Genomic DNA, 11,497 nt, shown 5'->3' with positions numbered 1-11,497 from the left:
ACCGCCACAGCAACAAAACTTGAGATACCACTTAAAAAAAAAGAGAGAGAGAAAAAAAAGACAAATAGCTTTGTGGGAATTTTTCGAAGCCAAACAAGAATGATAGTAAAAAAAAAAAAAAAGAAGAAGAAGACAATTTCATCATAAACGCAGTTCGATGACAATCCAAAAATTGCAAATCATATATATACCTGTCCAGGCGATTATAACCAGGTGATTATATCTGCATTTGGTCGTGGGTTTTCCAGACTCTCTCTCAATATCTTCAGTGTCTATTTCTCTTTTTTTTTTTTTCTTATTATGATTCTTTTCGTCTCGAGTGGTAATTAACCCAATGAGGACGCCAAACGGAATTACCCACACTTTGCCACTTTTTTAATGGGGGGCCCCCTGGATAGCTGGAACGTCAGATGGATCGACATATCTCAGGTGTAATGGATCGTGACCTCTGGAAATTCCAGTGGAATAGTTGCAGCGTCTTGCATATCTATTTTTTTTTTCTCCATCTGGTGATAAGGATTACGTTTGATGATGAGATGATATGGAAGGTGAAAAAGGATAAATAAGTAATTAGAAAGAAATATGAGTAAAATATGAAAAATAATCTTCAATACAAATACAAAACCAGTGAGGTTATTCAGCAACGGGACCAACGGCTTTACGTGACTTCCGAACCACGTCGAGAGTGAACTTCTATCACCAGAAATACTTATATCCCACTCCTCAATGGAATACCAGAGAATCGAATTCGCGGCAACCGTGGTGGCACGCCAACGCCATACCGACCACTCCCCTGAGGCGCTTTAAAAAATCAGATACGATAAATTCGTTATGACTGAAATATATACCGCGTCCCACTTTTTTTTTTCTTTATCTCATGGTAATGTCTACACTAGCTATGATGTCGATACTGAAAAGGATAAAATAGTATGAAGGAAATATAGTGAGAAAGCAACAAGAAGAATACTTAATTGTGATCAAGAGCTTGACTATGCCTCAGACCTTATGTACCTTAGAAAGGGAAAATACGCCATTACATTTAGAAATATAAAATTATTTTTTCTATCTGATTTCAAATATAGAAATTCACGATGCGTCTGACATAGCAAAAAGACACTGTGCAAAATTTTAAATAGTATTATTAACAAAAAACCAACACTAAAAATATTAAAGATATTTTGTTCCATAAAGTTAGCTACACAATCTTATTTGTAATGCAACAATAATCAGGAAATAAACATAATTTAGTGAAGAACTGTATAAAAGCCATTTAATAGGCAACTTGTATATCATGTGACTTCTCCAAAATGGCAAGCCAATTCTTAAATACTTATTTGAGGATAACCTAAGCTATAGTAGATTCACATCAACCGTGCATTTGATGTCTAGGCCAGTCCCTTACGACGCTCCTGATAGGCTGTTGACAAGCCAATCACAGGGCTGGAAACTCTCGGTCTCTCGAGAGAGTTCACATAGGCAGGATGTATGTTCCACCTCTCCTGGAAGACGTATACCTCAGGAGCGATGGAACATAGATTCTACCCATGTGAACTCTTGAGAGAGACTGAGAATTTTCAGCCATGTGATTGGCTTATCAACAGCCAATCAGGAGCATCGTAAGGGACTGGCCTAGACATCGGATGCACGGTTGATGTAAATCTACTATAGTAAGGTAGGTCTTGACCGATAGTCCTAATACTAAAGAGTTTGACTTAATAATTGAAAAATTGGATGATATATGTAGAAATCACAAGGACTGGACTATTCTCCTATCTGGTGACTTCAACTTTCCTTTCGTAGAATGGAAAGAACGAATAGGAGATTGTGGTTGTACTTATACATATAAAAAAGAGAGTAATAGTAGTGCAGAAGATAAGAGGCAATTTGAAAAGCTATTAGATATGCTACTAGAATACAACATTCAACAAATAAATCACCTGCCAACAAGAAAGGAAAAATACTTTAGACCTAGTATTTGTGAACGAGATGAATTATGTTAAGAAAAATAATAGTTTATAATGCGAGTATTTCAGACCATAATGTCATAGAATTAACAGTTCATTCCAAAGCAAGTGAAAATAGAGATAAGCAAGAAATGAAAAAGTGGGAAGGATATGGAAAATACAACTTCTACTGTAAAAATATAAAATGGTCAGAATTAATGAAGAATTAAACAAAGATTGGGATAACATTTCGTAAGTGATGACATAAGGGTAAATACGGAGATATTATATAAAATATTGGAGAAATAGTGGAAAAAAATATATACCGAAGAAGAAAAGTAAACATCATTCATGCATACCCAAGAGACAGTAGGATCTTGTTCCAGAAATCAGAAAGTGGAAAAAAGGTCTTGCAAAAGAAAAAAATGCATGGAAAGTTATAGAACTAAAAAGTAAGATAGAAAATGCAGAACAAAAGAGTTATACAATCAAAAGAAAATGAAAAACGGGACTTGGAAGAAAAAACCCTATTAAATATCAAGCAAAAACCCCAAACTATTATACTCATATGCGAAGAAGATGAATAAAAGAAGAATAGAAATAGGCCCTCTGAGAATTGAAGGGAGATTAACGAATGAAAAAAAGGAAATTTGCAACATACTGGCAGAAACGATATAAGAGAGAATTCCCCCTAGAATAGATAAATGAAGATAATGATATAGAAGTAAGGGAAGAAAATAGTGAATATTTAGCTGACATAGAAATTAATGAAGCTGATATTGTGCAGGCAATTAATGAAATTAAAAATGGAGCTGCTGCAGGGCCGGATGGAGTCCCTGCTATTTTGTTAAAGAAAGTAGTTCATTCTATCGCAAAGCCACTTGCAATATTATTAAGACAAAGTGTAGATACAGGCAAGATTTATGATGAGCACAAATTAGCATGTATCACCCCTACTTTCAAAAGTGGATCAAGACTAGAGGCAAGTAATTATAGCCTGTGAGTCTAACATCACATATTATGAAAGTGTATGAAAGGGTAATGAAGAAAAATATTATGAAACATTTAATAAAAATAATTTGTTTAATATAGGACAACACGGTTTCGTACCCGGAAAAAGTACACAAACCCAACTGTTAGTCCACCGTGAGAACATATACAAAAATATGAAAAGCGGAAATGAAACAGATGTGGTTTATCTAGACTTTGCAAAAGCTTTTGACAAAGTAGACCATAATATATTAGCAAAGAAAATTAGAAAACACAATATCGTAGATAAAGTAGGAAGATGGTTAAAAGAATTTTTACACAACAGAAAACAGATAGTTATTGCAAACGATGAGAAATCGGATGAAACCAAGGTAATATCCGGTGTGCCACAAGGTACGGTGCTAGCTGCAATATTGTTTGTTATTATGATTGAAGACATAGACAGTAATGTTAAGGATTCGGTAGTGAGTAGTTTCGCTGATGACACAAGAATAAGTAGAGAAATTACTTGTGATGAAGATAGGAACGCTCTACAAAGAGACCTTAACAAAGTATATGATTGGGCAGAGGTAAATAGGATGGTATTTAACTCTGATAAATTTGAATCAATAAATTATGGAGACAGAGAAGGAAAGCTATATGCATATAGGGGACCTAATAATGAGAACAATCACAAATAAGGAAGCAGTTAAAGACCTTGGTGTGATGATGAATAGGAACATGTTATGCAATGATCAAATAGCAATTCTGTTGGCAAAATGTAAAGCAAAAATGGGAATGTTGTTACGGCACTTCAAAACAAGAAAAGCTGAACACATGATTATGCTTTATAAAACATATGTTCGTAGTCCACTTGAATATTGCAATATGATATGGTACCCACACTATCAAAAGGATATTGCACAAATAGAGAGTGTACAAAGGTCCTTTACAGCTAGAATAGAAGAAGTTAAGGACCTAGACTACTGGGAAAGACTACAATCCTTAAAATTATATAGTCTAGAAAGGAGAAGAGAACGCTTCATGATAATTCAGGCATGGAAACAGATAGAAGGAATAACAGAAAATATCATGGAACTAAAAATATCAGAAAGAGCAAGCAGAGGTAGATTAATAGTGCCCAAAACTATACCAGGAAAAATAAGGAAAGCACACAGGACATTAATCCACTACGCACCAGCATCGATAATGCAGCGTCTATTCAATGCGTTGCCAGCTCATCTGAGGAATATATCAGGAGTGAGCGTAGATGTGTTTAAGAATAAGCTCGACAAATATCTAAACTGCATCCCAGACCATCCAAGATTGGAAGATGCAAAATATACCGGAAGATGTACTAGCAACTCTCTGGTAGACATTAGAGGCGCCTCACACTGAGGGACCTGGGGCAACCCGAACGAACTGTAAGGTCTGTAAGGTAAGGTAAGGGTTGGGACAGGTTTCTCTTAAGCTAACCGACCCTTATCTTCTTAGCAACGCCATATATTCCGTGCATCTCTTGACTGACAAGTAGTTAAGACTTTATTCAATATACTTTTTCACATCAAATACCCTCTCTCTCTCTCTCTCTCTCTCTCTCTCTCTCTCTCTCTCTCTCTCTCTCTCTCTCTCTAAGGCTTTCTTCGCTATTTTCTTCAATTTTCTTTTTTTCACTTCACATACCTTCGTTCTCTCTCTCTCTCTCTCTCTCTCTCTCAGACACACACACACACACATACACGCGCGTGCACAGACACCCACATTAAGCATTTTTCCATATAACGTCAACTTATGAATGTCACATTTCGCGTGTCCTATCTTCAGCTCTGTTCTCCAGATGACGACTTCGAGGAGGAGGAGGAGGAGGATATAAGACGTATTGGAAACGACCAGGGTAATAATAACAAATAATACTACATTCAATGAAGACGAATTCCACCAAAAAAAAAATAAGAAACCGAGACACCGGTACGAACGCAGCAAGGTGATGGTCATGTTTGTAACGATGCTTACAATGATGATGATGATCATGATAATGATGTGATGTGATGTAATAATGATGATGGTCATGTGGCTGAGGAAGAGATAAAGATGAATATAAAAAAAAATTTGTATGATGGCCAGTTGGCTCCAGGCTTTAGGAGAGAGAGAGAGAGAGAGAGAGAGAGAGAGAGAGAGAGAGAGAGAAGGGGCTCAACCCACCCTCGGTGGCCCCTGCCCGCCGCCCCTGGCCTACGGTGGGTTGAAGTGGGCGGGCCGGCAGGAGATGAGGGGCGGTGAGCGTGATTGAGATAATTAGAGGCAGGTCATGCAATGTTCAATCGATGAAAGTGTTCTTCTTAAACCCATCACACACAGGCCCCTACCCCCCCACCCCCCACCTCAGCATTCCTCTCCCTTCTTTCTAACCCCCTGCCACGCCTAACCCCCTTCCCCTTCCTTCTTGTTATTCTTTCTTCTTCCATCCCATCTCCTATTCAACCCTTCATTCAATTCTTGGTCATTATTTTTCATATATACTATATCCACTTTTCCTCCTTTTTTTGTTCTTCATTATTCTACGCATATCCTCTTCTGTAATATAGATCCTTCAAGGAATCTTTAAGGAGTCCTTAAGGAGTCTAATCAAGATCCATAAAAGGAGGTCTTTCGTATTTTCTACCGACGTCGTAGCTTAGATGTTTACAATCTATCAGTGCTCTCATTAATGTAAAGAAATATTCTGTAACAATTTTTTCTTCCGTCATTTCACAAGCCCAAGATGCACTGCAGTCTAGTGTCGAATTTTCTATCAATTTATATATATATATATATATATATAATATATATATATATATATATATATATATATATATATATATGTGTGAGTGTGTGTGTGTCTGAGAGAGGTCCCCAGTTCTATCTGTCGGTTTGTTTATCTTCCCTTTATATATAAGTAATCAAATGTGCTTATACACAACTCCTATACATGAGACGGCTGAAATACACAGGAAAATACATATCCAACAAACACATCAGCACTCATCTACACTCCCTTATTTTATTCATTTTTTTTTTTTTGGGGGGGGGCGGGGTTCAAGAATCATCTCACGCAAGTCGACCCATTCTGAAAAATCTTACCACCTAACTGGCCATTCTCACACGACGTGAATTAATCTTCGATGCGAAAGCAATTTCCGTTACAAATGTATACACGGCAGAATTCTTAGTAGTGCCAAAGCTGCGATGCTTTGCAACCGGAAGTGTGCAATAGCCTCTGAAACACTGTCTATTTCCTGTATAAGTTTTACAAAAAAAGAAAAGGAAAAAACTATTTCGCAACAGCTACATGAAAACGTTAATAAATGAATGAAGAATTAAGCGCAAATATATTTTTAAAAATATAAATAAACAAAAGAGGCTAAAGTACAACCTCAAGGCATAATGTTAAAGGTATAAATGAAAATGTTCAAGGTAAAAGTAACAACAAAAGATCATGGAATCTTCGACGGTTCTAGGACAGCGTTCAAGGTATCGAGGTCACGAAGTGTGTGTGTGTATGTGTTTTTTTTTAATTCCCTTAAATTTAAAGGTACCTTAACTAAAAAAACTTAATATAAGACAACTCATGCAAGCCCACACTCACACTAATACACAAACATATATTTGCATGTGCACATATATACATATACATACCAATATATATAGTATATATGTGTGTATATATATAAATATATATATATATATATAATATATATATAAATATATATATATAATATATATATATATATATATAAATATAATATATATATATATATATATATATGATATATATATACATGTGTGTGTGTCTGTGTGTTGCACCTTAAGAACAACGTGCTTCTGGCCAAGCCTTTGTAATGCACAATACAGCAATACACATTAGCACCAACAAACGACAAAAGTTAACCTTTTCTCCGCTATGAACCATTCTCCTTCGGTTATGTCGAAATTCAGAGACAGAACATATAACAAAAAACAACCTTTACGACGAAAAAAAAAATAAAAATGAATTATTTCTGAAAAAGTTACAGGCATTATGGCGAAATCGAAATTCAGACAAAAGAAATCCAAATAAAAAAAAATATGTATATATATATGTATATATATATATATATATCATATATATATATATATATATATATATATATATATATATATATATATATATATATATTTAAAAAGTGACAGGAGTTATGGAGAATTCGAAATTCAGACAGGAAAAAAATTCACATAAAATATATATATATTCAAAAAGCGACAGGCATTATGGAGAATTCGAAATTCAGACAGAAAAAAAAACTTCACATAAAAAAATATATATGCATATATATATATATTTTTTTTTAAAGTGACAGGCATTATGGAGAAGCCCGCTGAAAGGGAAAGCACAAAAACGGGGGGTCCAATTCCACGTCGAGAGCAGTAAATGATTAATTCCCGTTATAATATATACGGGACACACCAACGAGAAGGGCGAGGGACAAAGAGCAGCAGACTGAAATCCCCAGATAATTAATCCTGGCAGGAGGAGGATCATGCAAACACCATGAGAGAGAGAGAGAGAGAGAGAGAGAGAGAGAGAGAGAGAGAGAGAGAGAGAGAGAGAGAGAGAGAATATTAATAACAGTTATGAAAAGTTCCGGTGGAAAAACGCGATAAGGTTAAGAATGATGATGGAGCATACACTTTTAACCTTGGTGTTTATATATATATATTATATATATATATATATATATATATATATATACATATATATATATATATATATATATATATATATATACTGTATACATATGTATATATATAATTATGTATATACATACACATATATGATATATACAGTATACATGTTTGTATCTATCATATATTATATATATATAATATATATATATATTATATATAATAATAATAATAATAATAATAATAATAATAATAATAATAATAATAATAATAATAATAATAATAATAAACAGTATCCCCGTTCCCTTTAGTAAGGATTGGAAAGGAAAATACGCAAAATCAAACAATAACTAGCATTAAAAAAATACTCATGTTAGCATGAGCATTAAAATGGAGGAACAAATCCAGTTATGTAGCTGCACCAATACTTATTGTAAATATCTTTGAATAGTTACATAAATAACAAACCGACTTATTCTGTAGGATGGGTAAATCCTCCTCCTCCTCCTCCTCCCTTCTTCTCTTCATCTTATCTTTCTTATTCTTCGTTTTCAAAAATAAATAGATAAATAAATTAATAACAAGCCGACTTATCCTGTAGGATGTGTAAATCCTCCTCCTCCTCTTCCTCCTCCTCCCTTCTTCTCTTCTTCTTCTTCTTAAAAATAAAATTAATAACAAGTCGATTTATTCTGTAGGATGTGTAAATCCTCCTCCTCCTCATCCTCCTCCTTCCTTCTTCTCTTCAACTTTTCATTCTTCTTCAAAAAAAATAAAAATAAAATAAATAACAAGCCGACTTATCCTGTAGGATGTGTAAATCCTCCCCCTCCTCCTCCTCCTCCTCCCCACCTTCTTCTTCTCCTTTTTTTTTCTACCAGCATCATGTTCCTGGGAATTACCTAGGTAGCGAGATCCATCAAGTGTCGCCTTCTGGTTTATCCACTTCTCAAGAGAGGATAAATTTTTTGTGATCCTAATCCTGAATATAATATTATCCGTTTTTCTTTTATTTCATTTAATACAATATTTCTCTTATAATCACAGCAACGTATAGATGTAATTTGTTCATATGCAAATTATATCTCGAGATCAAAACAAAGTTCTTCATTTTCAAAAATTTTTCGAAACATCTCAAAAATATAAAAATACCTGACCTTAATTTATTTATTCCATCGACTTTACTTGTTTTTCAGATAAATATTTGTTTACCATTACCAACGATGCCTTCTGTTTTCACATACGAGCTTCTTCGGTGCCAGTGACCTTGATAGCTGTAACGCCAGAAAACTTCCAATCAGTCACATTAGAGGTTTCTATTCTGAGGAGGCTTGATTCGCTAGTCAATGTCCCGATAAGATTTTTCCAAAATAATGCGCGTTCATTCTTAAAATCACTGTTTCTATATAATAAAATCAATGTTTTTCATCTTTCTATACGTTCCGTGTTATAACTAGTTTGCGTTATTTTACCGTTATTTTCTGTGGTCTTGGTATATTAATATTAATAAAATTAATAATAATAATAATTTTAATAATAATAAATAGCAACTGTAGGTGCGGCACACATGAAAAATGTTACCAATAAATAAATTATGTAATAATAACTTAAGATGTTTAAATAAATCGAATCTTGACAAAAAAAATGAGTGAGAACACACATATAAGCATTATGTATATATATATATATATATATATATATATATATATATATATACATATATACATATATATATATATATATATATATATTAAAATGATAGTTGTGTGCATACATGTGTGTTTGTAAATATATATATATATATATATATATATAATATGAGAAATAATTATATATATATATATATATATATATATATATATACTATATAACTTACTTTATTTTTCTTCAGCTAATACCTACAAAATGCAGCAGAATGTATACTCTATATCCCATTCATCTTGCACACAGATATACTGAGGACTCAACTATAACCAAATCAATCTAGGCTTCATCAACATTTCCCTAAGATCAATATAACAGTTCATCTATCACTCAAAAATGAACTGTCGGTCATACAATCCCCATCCATACACGCACACATGCATATATGCATACACACGCACACATAAATACACAAAAACACAATGACCTTTACAGGTGACTGTCATTCACAAGAAAAGAGCAAGACTAATTATTGGAGTAACTAGGGCCTTTGCTAATGAATAAAAGAATGACCGCATTAATAGCGGGAGGTCAAAGGTCACTGGGTCAGGAAAATGACATGACATTTGCTTAAATGAAATTATGGAAAAGGTCACATGTATGTATATATAGATATATATATCTATATATAATATATATATAATATATATATATATATATATATATATATATATATTAAAATATAAAATTTCTATATATATATTATATATATATATATATATATATATTGAAACTGATAGAGCGAAATGTAAATTGGTTAATGAAAATTCTCTCTCTCTCTCGTCTCTCCCTCTCTCTCTCTCTCTCTCTCTCTCAAACATTAACGATCTCGACAGTTTGTGCCACTGTATAAAAATGAAAAATAATATGGTATCTATCTCTCATCTGCATTGATTACCTTGGCAGCTTGTTACATATGAAACACAATAATCTCTCTCTCTCTCTCTCTCTCTCTCTCTCTCTCTCTCTCTCTCTCTCTCTCTCTCTCTCTCTCTCTCAAGACATTGCATTTTATGCAAAGTGAAAATAAAAAATTCTCCCAATATATTTTTACTATATCAGTTACTTTGACAGCTGCGAGTCAGTGTGATTAAAAACTCTCTCTCTCTCTCTCTCTCTCTCTCTCTCTCTCTCTCTCTCTCTCTCTCTCTCTCTCAAATTGCTAACAGATGCCTCACTTAAGCTTTTTCTTCACTCTCACTCCCAATGAACTTGAAAGATTCGACACCATATGGTAAGTTACAATTTTTTGCCTGTCTGTCTATCTATCCATCTATATGTTTGTCTATTTATCTATCTGTCTATCTATATTCTATATTCTATCCACCTTCTATCTATCTACCTCAAGAAGAAGATGGCTATAACATTTATCATTGAATGTCAACATCCATATCACCTTACCTACGCTCTGTATTCTTGTAGCCTTCGATGAACCTACTAAACGTAAGGTCTACAAAGAGGAGGAGGAGAAGGAGAAGGAGAAGGAGAAGGAGAAGGAGAAGGAGAAGGAGAAGGAGAAGGAGAAGTGGTCGAGGAGGAGGAGGAGGAGGAGGAGGAGGAGGAGAAGCGGCAAAAAGAGGAGAAGAAGATAGCATATCTAGCCTCCTATTTCTCCTCCTCCTCGAGGTTTACCCTTTTCTTTCTTTTTTTTTTTTTCTTCCTGACACGGGACAAATGAGTCGACTTAATGACTCGAACATCAGGCGAATGAATACCCAGGTATGACAAGCCGTTTACCTGCGCTGCCCAAACTCACCAGCGTCACAGTTTCATTAACCTAAAACCCGGCGCCCAACACGTGCCCCGCGAGGTCTTCCTTCTCAGTCCTCTCCAATAATGAATAACCTTATTAAAATCTAATTACAAGGTTTGGATGAGTGAAATATAGAGAGAACGTCAAGGGGGTTTCTGAAGCATGTGAATGAGGGTTGCTTTGATTGGCGAAATATGGGGGTCTGTTCGGGTACCCCGAGTAGATTCATTTTAATTGTCCACCATTATCCTATAAAACTGCATATGGATGGCACACTCATTTCCGAGTGGTTATTTTTTAAGTACTCGTTCCGCAGTACGTTCTTTAGCGTGAAGATAACTCGTTTGAGATATTTACTCCAATATTTCACAGTGCATCTCTAGTCAATTTTAATATCATATAATATATATATATATATATATATATA

At 34.3% G+C, this 11,497-nt stretch overlaps 1 protein-coding gene across 1 annotated transcript in view; it reads left to right on the top strand.

Moving 5' to 3' along the window:
* LOC135201181 (male-specific lethal 1 homolog) overlaps positions 1-10,909 on the top strand; it is an 87,238-nt gene extending 76,329 nt beyond the window's left edge. The window contains exons 6-7 of the mRNA XM_064230058.1: positions 4,737-4,806; positions 10,740-10,909. Coding sequence (XP_064086128.1) covers positions 4,737-4,806; positions 10,740-10,909 — 240 coding nt within the window. The remainder of the gene's footprint in view (positions 1-4,736; positions 4,807-10,739) is intronic.
* Positions 10,910-11,497: the final 588 nt, after the last annotated feature.

The sequence above is a fragment of the Macrobrachium nipponense genome, chromosome 28, assembly GCF_015104395.2.
Source record: "Macrobrachium nipponense isolate FS-2020 chromosome 28, ASM1510439v2, whole genome shotgun sequence".
NCBI lineage: Eukaryota > Metazoa > Arthropoda > Malacostraca > Decapoda > Palaemonidae > Macrobrachium > Macrobrachium nipponense.
The sequence above is the reverse complement of the archived record's forward strand: the minus strand, read 5'-3'. Positions and strand labels throughout refer to the sequence as shown.